This window comes from Triturus cristatus, chromosome 11 (genome assembly GCF_964204655.1).
Source record: "Triturus cristatus chromosome 11, aTriCri1.1, whole genome shotgun sequence".
Classification (NCBI taxonomy): Eukaryota; Metazoa; Chordata; class Amphibia; order Caudata; family Salamandridae; genus Triturus; species Triturus cristatus.
In genome coordinates, this window is record NC_140594.1 from 717,297,575 (window position 1) to 717,313,989 (window position 16,415).

The 16,415-nt window shown below is 44.0% G+C and overlaps 1 protein-coding gene across 1 annotated transcript in view; it reads right to left on the reverse strand.

Moving 5' to 3' along the window:
• The window catches only part of LOC146785368 (cilium assembly protein DZIP1L-like), a 346,296-nt gene extending 337,784 nt beyond the window's left edge, over positions 1-8,512 (reverse strand). Inside the window, exon 1 of the mRNA XM_085633029.1 lies at positions 8,320-8,512. Coding sequence (XP_085489155.1) covers positions 8,320-8,512 — 193 coding nt within the window. The remainder of the gene's footprint in view (positions 1-8,319) is intronic.
• Between the last annotated feature and the right edge of the window lie 7,903 nt (positions 8,513-16,415).

Here is a 16,415-nt window from a genome sequence, read left to right on the forward strand (position 1 = left end):
TGGCACGGCTCCGCTCGCGACTCTGTATGACGTCACCGGATCCACAAGAAGACCTCGTCGGCGTGCTGACATCAGTTCCACCAATTTGATCCGTGCCTCTGAGGCGAACCAGTGGACCGACAACATAACTGGAGTATACACAGTATACAATATATACATAAATACACACAGTATAAAGAAAAATAAGAAACGCTAAAGAAACAAAGCATTTCCTATAAACCAATAGCAAGGCAATCAAACGAAATAGGGAAACAACCATGTCAAATAACCAATAAGTCCTTTGGTATACGAAGGTGGACAACGGGGAGGCGGGTGGGTCAGTGAGGAATCCACAGGCAGATACTGTATCCACCAGAAAAAGCGTTACCGAAGGTAAGTAACTTTTTCTTCTCATGAACACATCTGCCTGTGGATTCCTTGCTTTTTTAATTGAATCCTACAGCAGTCCCACTCCCGGAGGAGGGTGTCCACCAACCTATACCAAAAAATCCTGAAGCACAGAGCGTGCAAAATGAACATCCCTCCTAACCTCCGAATCCAAGCAGTAATGCTTCGCAAAGGTGTGGAGGGAGGCCCAAGTTGCTGTCTTACAAATGTCAATAATGGGAACACCTCTAGCCAAAGCAGAAGAAGAAGACTTCGCTCTGGTGGAATGAGCTCTAATACCTTCAGGAGGTTCCTTATTGGCCAAGGCGTAGCAGATCTTGATGCACAAGATGATCTACCTGGTGAGTGTCCGCTTGTGAAAAGCCTTGCCCTTCATATGTCCAACATAGCCCAGGAAGAGCTGATCGTCCAGTCCAGATCCTTGGATTTGTCCAAATACAAACTGATAGCTCTTTTAGGATCCAGGCGATGAAGTCTCTCCTCCTCCTTGGAAGTGCGAGGGGGAGGATAGAAGATAGGTAAGGTAATGCATTGCCCAAGATGGAAAGGAGTAACCACTTTAGGCAGGAAAGCAGCCCTGGTCCTGAGAACCATCTTTTCTGCATTAATGGTTAAAAACGGAGGTTTGGAACTAAGAGCCTGAAGCTCACTTACCCTCCTGGCCGAGGTAACAGCGATCAGAAGGACCATTTTAAAAGACAGAAGCCTCAACGGACAACTATGAAGAGGCTCAAACAGAGAACCAATAAGGAAAGTGAGTATAAGATTTAAATCCCAGTGAGGCATAATGAAGGGAATGGGAGGAAACCTATTGGTGAGGCCCTTAATGAACATCATAACAACTGGAGATTTAATCAAGGATGGCTGGTCCGGCAAACAAAGGAAAGCCGACAAAGCAAACAAATAACCCTTTACCGTGGCCACAGCACAACCCTGCTGAGCCAAGGAAAGAGAGAAAATCAGCACACCAGACAAATGGGCCTTCAAAGGATCAATGGACCTCTCTCCACACCATTTCACAAATTTAGATCACCTGGAGGAATAAATAGATTTGGTGGAGTGTCACCTGGAAGAATAAATAACGTCCACCACAGCAGGTGGGAGAGAGAAAGAACTCAGGTTGTCCGGTTCAATCTCCAGGCATGAAGGTGCAGGCTTTGGAGGTGGTGGTGTAGAACCTGCCCCTGGGACTGTGAGAGGAGATCTGCCCTTAGAGGGAGATGGAGCGGAGGGTGCGATGAGTGGTAAAGTAGATCTGTGTACCACACCCTTCTTGGCCAATCCGGGGTGATCAATATGACTTGGGCCCGGTCTTGGAGAATCTTCCTCAGAACTCGAGGAATCAAGGGTATGGGGGGAAAACACGTAAAGGAGCTGAGAACTCCATTACAACTGAAACGCGTCCCCCAATGTGCCCTGTATCAGACACTAGAGACTGTAGAACAACGGGCAGTGTGCGCTCTCGCGAGTGGCAAAGAGGTCCAACCAAGGAAATCCCCACATCCTGAAGATGAGATGGACCACCTCCGGATGAAGCCGCCACTCGTGATCGGCCGAAAAGCGCCGACTGAGACTGTCCGCAAGAACATTTACCACTCCTGCCAGATGATTTACCTTAACACACATCTGATGGTCCCGAGCCCAGGACCAGAGTCGCAGAGCCTCTCTGCAGAGATGATCTGACCCTACTCCTCCCGGTTTTCTTATATACCACATTGCGGTAGTGTTGTCCGTCAGGACCTGAACCAACCGACCGCGAAGGGAGGGAAGAAAGGCCTTGAGAGCTAAATGTATCACCCGCAATTCCAGCAGGTTGATGTGAAACAACCTTTTCTCCGGAGAACCAAAGGCTCTTTATCTCCCAAACCCCCAGACGAGCACCCCACCCTAGAGTGGAGGCATCCGTGATTACTGTGGTTAGCGGTGAAGGAAGATGAAAGGGCTTTCCTAGCGACAGATTGCCCTCCACACTCCACCAAGTCAGATACGCTGCAGTGTCTCTGGAGATCCTGACCATCTCCCTGTGATCTCCGTTGTGCTGATACCACTGCCTGCGGAGGGACCACTGGAGAGCCCTCATGTGCCAGCTGCATGGTTGACCAACAGAATGCAGGAAGCGAACAGACCGAGCAGGCGTAGGACTTTCAAGACTGGAACAACCGCTCCATCGTGAAACAAAGGAATCATCTCTTGAATGTCGAGAATCCTCTGCGGAGGTGGGAAAGCTCGACATACAGTAGTGTCGAGCACTGCTCATACAGGTTGTGCTGTGAGGACACTAGGTCAGATTTGGGCACATTTATTGAGAAGCCCAAGCCGAGCAACAGCCGCTGTCACGTTCAGATGATAAAGTACCATCGCCGATGACTTTGCTTTGAGCAGCCAGTCGTCCAGATAGGGGAAAACAGGAATACCCAACTTCCTGAGATGAGCTGCCATCACCTTTGTGAAAACTCGAGGCACAGAAGTAAGGCCGAACGGAATGACTGCAAACAGGTAGTGCTGAGATCCCACCGTAAAACAGAGACACTTCCTGTGCGACTTCAGGATGGGAATGTGAAAATAAGCATCCTGCAAGTCGATCAACAACATCCAGTCCTCTTGTTGCAGCGCTTGAAGAACCTGAGCTAGGGTCAACATCTTGAATGTTTTTTGTTCAGGTAAAATTCAAGACCCTGAGGTCCAGGATAGGTCTTAACCTGCCATCCCTCTTGGGAATCAGGAAATACCGGGAGTAGCCATCCTGACCCCTTTCCTGCTCCGGAACCACCTCCATTGCACCTTTCTGCAATAAGGCAAGAACTTCCTGCTGCAAAAGCAACAAATGATCCTCTGAACACCAGCCCTGGCGAGGGGGGTAAGGAGGAGAAAAATCTCCCGGGAGGGAAAGGCGTATCCATTTTCCACAAGATTCAAAACCCAATGGTCTGAAGTGATAGATTTCCAATCTTGAAGAAAATGGGACACACGACCCCCTACAGGACCAGCATGCTCCAAGATGGGGGATCTAGAGCTGCTTTCCTGTGGCACCAGTGGTGGGGGCAAGAGAGGAAGAAGAGGAGGAGGACAGTTGATGGGATGCACCTTGCAGGTGACCTCCACCATTACCTCTGTAAGATCTGTACAGAGGATTCTGCTGCTGTTGCTGCTGTTGCTGCTGAAGCTGCTGTAGGCCACAAAAGGAAGCCTCCTTACCAAAACCACAGCATCTTTTAAATCAAAAACCCCTGGTTTGATACTGAAGACCCAATGATTTTACAGTGGCTCTACTGTCTTTAAACCTCTGCAGTGCAGAATCAGCCTTTTCTCCAAACAACTTGGCCCCATCCAACTGCAGATCTGGTAAAAATCCTGAAGACCTGAGCCAAGCATGCCTCCTGGTGACAATAGAGGAACCCATCACTCACCCTGGCCACCAAATCAGCAGTATCCAGACCAGATTGGATGACCCATGGGGCCCGACCTCGCACTGGTAGGGTAAGCTGCTCTGGCATACATGCCATACATCGCATTCAGAAAATGCGAAGGATCCAACTCAGGTCCAGGAAAAGGTGGATAAGAGGGTGAGCCTGAATGCACTCGAGGCCAAGTCAGCGTCGGGACCGCCGGACCCAAAATAGGTGAGGTCGTAGGCACAAGCGAAGACCACCTTGGCTCCTGAGTATCTTGCGGTGCCGGAGATAACCTTGGCGCCGGAGAACACCTGGGCGTCGGTTACTGCGCTGGAGAACCCCTCGGTGATGAAGAGTGTGCCGGAGTCGCTTAAGGAGAAGGAGAAGCCGATGGTGAGATGAAGTCCTTAGAACGACGGCATGAAGCCGGAGAAGGTGACCTCGGCGCTCTATCCTTCTTTGAACGACGTCGGAAACAATGCCTTTTCTTCTTCTTATGCTTCCTCGTCTTCGAAGTATGCGAAGTCGACGAGTTCGATTTTGACTTTGACCTCTTTCGGCCCCTCTTCTCCTTTCTTGCATTCTCCATAAAAAGCTTTGCATCACTCTCCTTCAAAGCCTAAAGATTCATCTTCCAAAAACTGGAGCAGCCTCTGACGTTGTGGTCCGAAGAAAGACACCACAAACAGTCTTCATGAGGGTCAGTGATAGACATAAGACCTCCACACTCTCTGAAGGGCTTGAAACCCGACTTCTTTGATGTCGCCATAGCACTGCAACACCACGAGAAACAGCAGATAAAGTAACTGTAAAGAAAATGGAGAGTCCCAGAAAACCGTTACACGTCGATGGCGCAGAAGAAAAAGAACTGAAGTCAGCACGCCGACGAGGTCTACCTGTGGCTCCAGTGAAGTCATATGGAGTCGCGAGCGGAGCCGTGCCATTGTAATGTTCTTTTCGACGTGGGAGAGCTAGAAAAAAGTTACCGTGGAATGCTGGCGCAGGGGAGGATTCAAAAGGTGAGGAATCCACAGGCAGATGTATCCATCAGAGCACTTTAGCACTTTTTATCACAACTGTCATAAAACCAGATGGTCTACCTCCAAGTGGAAAAGGGAGATCACTTGGAGAACCCAGTGTTCGAGTGATAAAAGACCCAATGATGAGGCTGCTCACATAGCCGAAAGGGCAGAGAACAAAGATATACCGCACCACTTGTTGCATGTGAATGAGGGTCTTCGATATTCCAGAAACCTAGACCTTGATAATAACAGAATTTGTGATTCATTCTCATCTGATTTCTTCTGCCCTGAGAGGTAGCAAGGACAAAGGACACATGGAAACTCCCAAGTAGTCTGTATGCTACACCACTGGTGGCAATTCTGCGCAATCCGAACAAGTTGGACCCAGTGTTGGCTCAATTTCCTCAAAACCTGAAGCCTTAAAGCTATGGAGGGAATTGCATAGTGAAGCTGGAACCACCAATCGATATACATCGCCCAAGGCCCCATGCAATGGAGGCTGAAGGGCACATAACTGTGGGAAGAGGGTGTTCTTGCAATTGGCCAAGCGGTCCATCTTAGGAGAGCTCCGCAGGTTAAAGATGTTTTGAATCATCTCTGGTGGTGATGCCACTCATGGTCAGCAAGATGACACAAATTCAGGCTACTAGCTCTGGAGTTCAGTAAGCCTGTCGGGTGGATTGCAACCTGACAGATTGCATGCATTTGCACCTACCCCAAAGCCTCAGAGCTTCCAGGCAGAAATGATGAGACACCCCACGCTCTGCCTTTTGATATGCCACACCATGATAAAGTTGTCTGTAAACATTTGTACAGATCGGCTTCAAAGGGAGGGTAGGAAAGCTTTCAGGGTTGGGTGAATCGCTCGTAGGTTGAACAAGATCTAAAGTTCTAAACTTGCTCTTGTGAAAACTGGAAGCTTCTGATCTTCAGCTCCTCTAGATGACCATAAGGTGGCCACAGCTAAGGTGATGTCCAATTGATTAAATCTTCTAATGGAGTCTTTAGTACTACCTGATCAGGCGGGTTTATTCCTGGGCAGGCCACGTGTTCCAATCTCCGTACCCTCTTTTCCATGATGGAAGACATTGACTCTGAGCTGGCAGCAATGGGGGTAACCTCCTTGACATATTACAATCAATGGGCATGCTTCCTCTCCTGGGTGAAATTATTAGACACTCAACCTAGGGCGAAGGTCCTCATAAATGGGGTGTATTCACCCCCCTTCCTAATGTCACAGGGCTCAAGACAGAAGGGCCCATTATCGCTCCTTCTCTTTGCTCTCACTATCGAGCCATTAACGGCTAAATTGAGACAACATCATCTGGAACGAGCCCTCCATTATCCCACACAGCATATAGTAGTCTCCCTATATGCACACAATGTTACATTTTACTTCAGGAACCCACAAACCAATCTTAATTCCATATTGCGGGAATTCATTGCTTTTTGGTAGGCAATAGGGCTTCCCCTGTGAAAGGTTCTCCTCAACCAAATACCAAAGGACGAATATGTCTCCTTACAATGCATGTGAATGCATCGCATGCCATTACAACGTGGTTGTTACAACAACCGCGTTGTTACAATGCAAACAAGTACATCGCAAGTCCTCACAACGACTTGCTGTAGGGGGTGCGCTGGATTTAGGAATACTATTATTTAATATTCCTGCTCCAATTTGTGCAACAGCAGAGAAGGTATTGGATTGTAAATCCAACACCAGCACGCCCCCTACAGCAAGTCGTTGAAACGACTTGCGATGTAATGGTGCAAGTGGTAACAACGCGGTCTTTGTAATGACAGCGTTGTAAACGCTGTTTCCCCCAGAGGACATCTGTCACAGTGTACTCCTAGATCGCTTAGTGATGGAATCACTGCAATACTGAGGCACGTCATATGCCAGCCTTAATGTGATGAGCAAAATGCAGGAAAAGTCAGCAGACTTTAGTTGGCGAAGAATTGTCAAGACTGGAACTTGAGCTCCCTCTGGAAACACCAGAATCATATCCCGAATGTCCCAGATCCTCTGGGAAGGTGGGAAATCTCATAAAGAAGTTGTGTCCAGTACTGCACCTTGGGAATGTTGATGAAAAAAAAGCAAGTCCAACAGAAAGGATGTTGTGTCCTTTAGGTGGTCTGACAGGAGCTGCAGCATGCCTCCTTTGACCAGTCAATCGTCGAGGTACGGGAACACAGAGATACATGACCTTTTCAGATGTGCTGCAATGGTTGTCATCACTTTGGTGAAGATTCTGGCTCCCAATGTCAGTCCAGACTGGAGGAAACACAAACTCCTAGACTGTGATAATTACCAAGAACGGCAGTAAACTCATGTGTGACTAAAGGATAGGTTTGTAGACATACGCTCACTGCAAGTTGAAATACACCACCTTGTCTTCCACTTCCAGCACCAAAAGCACATGAGCTAGGGACAGCATCTTGAACTTTTCCCGCAGAGGTAAACGTTCAACAGTATGAGGTCAAAAATCTGATGCAGGATCTGTCCTTCTTGGAACCAAGAAATAGCAGGAGTAACACTTCTGCCCGATTTCCAGCGCTAGAACAAACACCACTGCTCCTTTTTCCAACAAGGCAGCTACCTCCCGTTGCTGAATTTTGTGATCTTCTGAATTAAATGAATGGGAGGCGGTGGCAACCAAGGAGCCAATGGCCTTTATCACAGAGTCTGTGTTGTGCACACCAGCCCTAATTAACTGGCTGGAGTCATTCCTGGCGATCCGTAGCCACCTCTTCAAAACGATCTTTCAGGTGTTCCAGTAGACCACCGTGGTAGCCACTTTCACTAGAGCTTGGGTAAACTTTACCAACAGATTACGTTCATAGAACACAAAGCAAGACTCCCTGATGAAAATACCTTTTACCCCAGGCCTCTAGGTTTTGCAGATTCTCTGACTGGGTTCTACTTGGATCAGGTCCGAGCTTGCACCACTAACCTTTCTTTCTTTTTATGCGGCTCCCCTCCACGAGCCACTAAAGGGCCCCATAAGCCGACACAAGAGGTCAGAATTACCCCCTGTCTGTAAGGGTGAAGGGGAGGGGCAGTGCTTACGTGCCTTGGAATTTTCTCAAAAGATACAAGTCGAACAAATGGAGAACATTTTAATTGGAGAATCTTCTATGTTTTTTCTTTCGAGCAATGGCAGTTAAAAGAGAACTCTGCACAAGAGTTCCTACCTGAATTATTAGCAGTTGCTCTTTAGTTCTCCCTTGTCTTTTCAGATCGTTTCTGCAGCTTTAGGATATTTTCAACCACTTTCAGAACAGGTGTAAATGAAATTTACATTCACCCAACGCTACTGATGTCTTTAACAGAGTGCTAATAAGTCCACAGTTGTCCCTATTCATTGCTTTCAGTTGTGATCTCTTCATATCTTCAGAAGAACTCTTTACTGTTTTGGATTTACTTAAGAATTATTGTGGTTCAAAAGTAAAATGAAAAACTGTAGTCATGATTCTTTTGACATATGCATACATACTTATCACTTGCATTGAATTACCAGCGTCTGTCTCTTCTTCTTCCTCCTCTTCCATCTCCAGCTCCACTCCATCATCCTCAACCTTCTTTCCCACCTTCTCCTTCAGCTCCTTGTGCTGTGGCTTTTTGACTACTGGATTCACCGTACCGGTTGAGGAAATAAATGTGACTTTACACCCCACTTCAATAGATAACACAGCTGATTTATGGTCCATCGGGTTAAACTATTTAGGTCAGCGGTTAGAGATAGGTTTAGGCCTATCATCAATCTCATGTTTTAATAAGAATTTGTAATAAAAAGATAAACAAATGTAAAAATACATACATGTAAATACACACACATATATATATATATATACATATAAGCATACTACACAGTCAATAGTACCTGTGTGATTATTGTTACGTCACAGTTAAATGCAATGACATCAAACTTGGAAAGAAGGTAGAACTTTGCACAAGTAGTGCCTTTGTTTGGTTTGATGATAAAACCATTAAGTAGATTTTGAGAAATTTGTATTTACATTTATTTTTAGGCTTGAGAAGGTAAACTTATAAAACTATCTGGACCCATAGTTCATAGAGGTTCATGAACCTGGGTTTGTGGAGCTTAAGTGGAACCAAATGTTGAAAAACATTTCAATCTGATTGATTCTCTAGTCAGCCATATTGTAACCAAAAACCCTAAGCAGGGTTTACGCACTGTAGCACTTCAATCGGGTGACTGCAACTTCAGGAATATGTTGTGGCCACAATTATAGGATGCAAGGACTTGGCCACTGCATCCGAAAAAAGAAAATGAAAAGACCTATAATGGGACAGGGGACACATCTCCGGATCTCCTCGCACAAGAGGGGAAGAGGGGATCAAAAGGGACTACACTGAATAAAATCGAAAAATAAAAAGACCCAGAGATTTTGCTACTTGGTTCGCCTACTGTTGGAAACTGGGTTTCTGTTGTAGTAGTCCCCTGACTGTTTGCCTGGTATTTGATGCAACTTTGACTGGAGTGCACTGGGTTCCTGCCAAACAGGTCCCTAGTGCCAGTGTTCTTTCCCCAAAACAAGACAGCTGGTCACTTGATCCCCAGGGGCCAGGCCTTTAGCACCTCTGTCAGTCCCTAGTAAGTGGTACCTCTGGTATCTAGGGCATAGGTACTAAAGAGGGTCCTAAGAGCTGCAGCATATATTGTACCATTCTAAGTCACCTGGCAAACTCGTACAAACTGCCACTGCAGGTGCTGGAGCGGGTAGTACAACATTTTGTATACCCCCCCATTCTGCATGTTTATATTAATCCGAATAATCAATTAATTGTAATATTATTAATCTGTTTGAAGTGATAATTCACCAACTATATTAACAAGAGAATTACACGTGGGAATTTCACTTTGCATGGCTATATTAATTGTGAATTAATTTGTGTACGCATATTAATAGTAGAAAATTAGAATATTATCTGTTATATGTTGCTTTAAGTGATGTATTTGTGATTTATGCTTTATTCAGTGAGCATAAACCGCTCTGAATGTTGCTTCTGCTAGATAAATACACACACATATGGGTATTAGCAAGGGGATAACATTTTATTAGTCATTTCTATGTTTTAATTACGTTTTTGTGTTTCTTTTGCTTAAGTTGACCATTTCGGCCTAAATAAGATGGCTGAACGAGACGTTAAACGTGACTGCCCTGACAACACGAGGTTGTGGGGGAAGTGTTCATGCGTCACCGCCAGCAACAGTGGCCTGGACCTGACCCCGGGAGAACATGTACCCTCCAAGGTCGTTCCGGGAACCCATCCAAAAGAAAGGACAATGCTTGATTTAAATGCCGGAAAAGGCAAGTTGGATGATTTCATTATCCGACACCCTGAGAACTGTACCCCGCAAGTCAAAGTTGACCAGTAAGGACTCTCTAAACTCCGATCTTGATACTTTTTGATATTATTTTCACTATAAAAGTAGGTAGGGAATTGAACTATCATCACGCTCTTCTTTGACAAACCCGATTTCCTGACGTTATGCTGACGGAGAGGACGGTGACACTGCTGGCCAGCTGTTATCCTGAATCTATGAGAGACTGAATTGCGGCCTAAACTTTGCTGAATAAATTCTCTTTGACTGACTGACTTAGAGGACGACTTTAGCCAGAATAGGTAAATATGATGCTCTAAAATGCTAATGATGATTTCTAACATTTCTTTCAATATTTCTTAAAGAATAATTGATTAATTGACAAATGTGTTGTATCGATTATTTGAAGAAGAAGATTAAGAGAAAAGTAATAGAGCAAAGGTAGACGAGTTAATCATCAATTACCAATCCAACTAAATGATCTATCTCCGTATGGGAGGGATATCTTAGGTTTAATGTCAATGTGTTTAGGGTAAAAGTAAAGGTATTCCTCTCATGTCAGCATTGCGAAACGTATTTTTCCTCAGAAAACAGGTCAACCGAGTGTAAGTATATTGGTGTTATGGGCCCCACCAATGAATGTATGTGAATGAATTGGATGCCGATGTAGTTGGTCTGTGCCGAAGCGGGAATTTGACATTCTGCGCTGTATCAGTTTTCTGGAAGCAAGACGATGGTTTTTATTGTTTTGGTTTGGTGATTATTGCTTGTAAATAGCTTATTGATTATTGGTTATTGATATTGATTTATGTACTAACACTCTATGTGGAGTCACGTTGAGTTTTATGTTGTTTGCACGGCTTCTGGGATGTAGGAAGTCGGAAGTTTGTAATGGTTCCGTAGTAGAGCAGAGGTAAGCGCTGCTCTCAGGAAAGACGGAATTGTTATCCTGTAGGTACACAGGAGAAAAACGTGTGACAATTGAAGTTGCACGACGCATTGTCTGGGTTCGATTCGGTGACATCGCTGTGTGTTGCCATTAGAGACATTTACTGTGTGAGAAAAGTGTGTATGATAGCGAAGGTTACATGTGAAATTCTGGTTTTAGGTACCAGGGATCCAACTGGCATTCCGATAACGCTTATCACTGGAAAGGTAATAGGTATTCTCTGAGCCTACTAGAAGGACAAAGGAGAGGGAAGCGCTGCTTTGTTAACGTATGTCGTAATTCTGTAGTAGGACAGACTGTTCGCTGTTCTCGGGAAAGACAGGATTCTGTGTGAATGTACTACATTTTCTAGTGTGAAAGTGCGTGAACGAAATAGCATTTGGGTTAATTGCGAAATTCTGGGTTTATTTCTCAGGAGCATTGGGTCTCCAACTATGTGTCTTAAATACTAGAGAAACAGTTAGCTAGTGCTTGTTAGAAGGGGGAAGTAGAGGGACGTGCTACTTTATCAACGGAAGTAACGATTCCGTAGTAGGGCAGAGGTAAGCGCTGCTCTCGGGAAAGACGGAATTCTCGTGAGAAAGGTCTATTGCTATTCTTTGGTTAGTGAAGCGGACAATGGAGATGTTTTTATGTTGTTACTAACAGAATTGTAGAAATTGAAACAAAAAACAAAACTTACTGAGCAGATTTGTAAAGGTGGGGTAGACAGGAGCAGGAGCTGCCGCAGCGGCTGCTGACGTCAGAACAACCGCGCTGGGATTGGACAGTTGGTCAGAACTACAAAACGCTCCGGATTGGTGCGTTAGTGTGCGCCGCGCTAGGAGTGGAGAAATACAGGGTGACGTAAAACGTTCCCTATTGGTGCGTTAGTGTGAGTCGCGCTGGGATTTGGAAATTGTGACAGTGACGTAGACGCTCTGGATTGGTGCATTAGTGTGAGTCGCGCTGCGATTGGACAGAATAGCGGTACAGTTGTAGGGAGAAACTAGTGAGACACAAAAAGAAAGGAAAATGTATAATGATCCACCAGAAAAGGAGAAAAAGTCATGGTTTGGTAAAATTAAGAAGTGGTTTAAGAAGGACAAACCGGTCAAAACTAGGGAAGGACAGTTACTTCCTCCACCGAAAACCCCTGCATCCTTAATGTTTGCAAAATATGGATATCACACCTGTATTTGGTTAGACAACTGGGTTCAGTATAGAAAGGAGGACGGAGTATTAGCTTCTCCAGAACATGGTTCATTTAATTTGGCTGTTTTGAGAAATTTGAGAGAGAAAATTATGAATTTAGAACCGAGGCCCATACCGACTCAATTTGAGGCTTTGACGGATTGGGAAGACGAAATGCATGATCGAGAAAGACAGAGAAATGGTAGAGGATATAGGTACTTGTTTGGTAGATCGTACGGACATGAGACGCATGATGATCAAATGAGAAGGTGGCGGAATGCGAGTATGACTGAGGGTTTGTTTCCCGTAAGAAGTGCAGGAGAGAATGAAGGACGAAAGTGTGTAGAAAAGAGGCATAATGTGGAGACGAAAGGGTATGGAGGGAATGAGTCAGAGGATGATGTTCTTGATGATATGTTTTATAAGAATCCACCACCATACCGACCAGAACCAGAAATATTAACTCCAAGTGCCCCAATGAAAGAAACAGTACGAATCATAAAATCGGAACCAGAGTTCCAAGATTTGGGAAGAAACAATCCTATTAGAGAGGTAGAAAAGAAGTCTGGAGGAAAACTGGATGGAGAAAATTCAGCAGAATTAGCCAAAACAACCCTAGAATTAGCAGAGAAAATAAGAGAATTGACTAAGAATCTGGAAGCGGTAACTGTACCAGTAACGATAGGTCTAGTAATGCCTATTTTTGACAAGCAGAAAGACAGCGAACATTGTTTGACAGTCCCTTATAAAAGTAAAAACTGGTTGAACAACCAAGAATGAGTCAGAGTGAGAATCCATGGAGACAGACTATGAGTATGATTGAACCGAATTGATCAAATAATCCATTTGTAGGTCAGAACTGTGCAGAAAAACGTATGACAATGATAGAGACCATGTCAGAAACACAAAAAGATTTTGGACAAAGTAATGTAGAGAAGCCAGTAGGACCATCTACAGAGGAGTTGAGTGAATGGTTGAGAAGCTTGCAAAAGAAAGACAAGGAATCCCACTCAATAGATGTAGCTAAATTACGAATGGTACTGGAAGAATTAATAGTAGGAACTATCCCAACATAGAAGTTAAAAACTTACCAAGATGAGGAGTTGTTATTTCTGTGCAAAAGTGTAACATGGAGAGCGAAAATTCTTCATGAAAGATTAGAAGAAGTGGCAAATGAGTTGGGTATTAATATTGAAAAGGTAAAAGCCTTACAGAAACCCTATCGAGTAGATTTCACTGAAAAAGACATTGAAAACATGAATACCACAGGACAAATAGGTCAGATTAAAGATATAATTATTTTGTTGAGAAAATGGGGAGATGTGGACAAATGGAAGAGCAGATGGTATTGTAAGAGAGACGAAGTTTCAGACTAAATGTTTGCTGCCTATCCTATGAGAGAAAAAGAGAAGGTTGTGACAGAATAACCTATGAGAGAGATTCCAGGAGGAGGATATGTGCATGTCCCATGGACTAGACAGGATGACTTCCCTCGGCTGTGTGAAAAGCCAGTCGAGTGGTATAGACAGGTGGACAGATTTGTGAAACTATCCAAAGTATTGTGGATTGATTTGAATAGCCTGTTTGATATAATTGTACCAGCAGATCTATGGACAGAATGCAAAATAGTAATAGATTGGCTGACACAGGAATACCCAAGGGATCCAAAGACAGGAGTTCCAGACCCTGAGGTAATGAAGAAATACGAACAGGTTATGGCATTCTTGAAGAACAAAGTACCCCCTAAGGAGACAGATTGGGTGAAAATTGACAGAACACATCAAGAAAGCAAAGAATCAGTACATGCCTATTATGAGAGGTTAATTTTAGCCTTTAAACAACTCAGTGGAGATGAAAATTTGAGTGACAAGGATTTGAGTCATTTCGTATACAGGTTTGTATATGGTCTTCGTCCAGAAATTAGTGAAATGATCAAACAGCATACGGTAGATTGGCAAAACAAGAAAACAGACGAAGTATTGAGACATGCTAAATATTTCAGTGATGAAATTGAAGCAAAACAGCGAAAACTAAAAGAGAAGGCAATGTGGGCACAGGTAAAAGTAGCAGAGAGACAGGAAGCACAATTAGTGGAACAAGCAGGGTCAAAACAAAGATGTAAACCTGGGAAAAATTAAGGGAATATTGAGGAAGCTAAAAATAAATTTCCGTGTCATAATTGCGGAAGGATAGGGCATTGGAAATCCGAGTGTATGAATCCACCAAGTACTAATGATGAAAATTCATCCTTGAATCCACAGGTACAGAATGAGGTGAGTGGTCAACCGCAACGACAACAGCAGGGTGTAACACAACAGAATCAGGTGCCAAAACCACCTTTTCCACAGAACAAAAATTGCCAGAAGTATAGTAAGGAGAATGGATTCTACAACGAAGAACAGGTAAATAAGCCGCAACGCGCTAGCGCTGCTTCGCAGTATTGGCTGCAACGCGATGAAAGCGATTCAGAAGAGGGTTATTGACGGTGCCGAAGGAAGGAAGAGCAGGGCGTACTTGGCGCAACTCTAGAAGTAGACCAAACAGGCCCATTTGTAGATGGAAAAGTTAATGAAAATATTACTTTCCTAGTTGATACTGGTGCTACTCGATCAACTGTTAGATCAGCTGATGTTAAGAATCTTCCTCTCTCGGATGAAACGATCCAAGTAGTTGGGGTCTCCAACAGACAGAATTAAACTTATCTTACAGAACCAGTGAAAGTTAGTGTAGGGAAATTTTCTGAAATGCACAGATTCGTAGTGTGTGACACTAGTCCTGTGAACTTGTTAGGTAGGGATTTATTGTGCAAGATGAATTGCACTATATTTTGTACTCCAGATGGAATAGCCTTTGAAACACCAGATGATGATGTGTTGTATAAAATGACATTGGCAAACAGAGAGAAAGAGGTTACAGGAACATATGCTGTATTCAACCCTGACGAACTACCAAAATAATTGAAACAATCAGTAAAAGCAGAAGTTTGGGACTTCACAGGAGAAGATGTAGGATTGATGAGGACTATAGATCCAGTAAAGATAACTGTAAAAGAAGGAGACTCCTGAAATAATTGAAGGAGTTACTCCTGTGATTGAGAAAATGATAAGGCAAGGAATTTTGAGAGAAATAATGAGTAGCCCATGTAATTCACTGATAATGGGACTGAAAAAGCCTAGTGGGAAGTTCAGAATAGTGCAAGATCTGAGAAAGAGAAACAAAATTGTTGTACCATGTTGTCCCATTGTACCGAATCCATCTGTGATTTTATATCAGATTCCTCATGACGCAGAATGGTACACAGTGATTGATCTGTGCCATGCATTCTTTTCCATCCCATTGCACCATGACAGCCAGCAAATAATTGCATTTCGTTTCGGCAAGCGTATTTTGGCGTGGTGCCGAATTCCACAGGGGTATACAGAAAGTCCCTCGATATTCAATCAGCTACTGAAAAGTTCTTTGGAGAGTCTAGAAATGCCTGAAAATTCAGCACTAGTCCAGTATATCGATGACCTAATTGTGGCATCGAAAACTCGTGAAGCTTGTGAGGTAGACACAGTAGCTTTGTTAAATCATTTGGCAGATGGAGGACTAAAAGTGTCACCATCAAAATTACAATTTTGTAAAAGAGAAGTCCAATATTTGGGACACAGCATTGAGAAAGGACACAGGAAAATAACCATAGATAGAATCAGGATCATAAAAAGAATGAGTCCACCAATGACCCAAAGAGAAGTGAGAATGTTTCTGGGAATGGTTGGATATTGTCGTCAATGGATAGGAAATTTTTCCTTGATTGCAAAACCTATGGCACGATTGACAAGAAGTGATGTGAGAGATCCAATTGATTTGAACAAAGAGGAGTTGGCAGCGTTCAAGAAGTTGAGAGAAGGATTGTGTGAAGCGCCAGAGTTAGGTATGCCTGACTATGATAAGGAGTTCGAGTTGTATTGCAGTGAGAGAAATGGATGTGCACTCTCTGTTCTAGTACAGAAGCATGGAAAACTGAGGAAACCAATTGCATATTTTTCATCCATGTTGGACCCAGTAGCTGTAGCCCTGCCTGGGTGTCTGAAAGCAGTAGCTGCTACATGTCGAAGTTTGGAACAGAGTGAAGGAATTGTGATGGGGTATCCTGTGA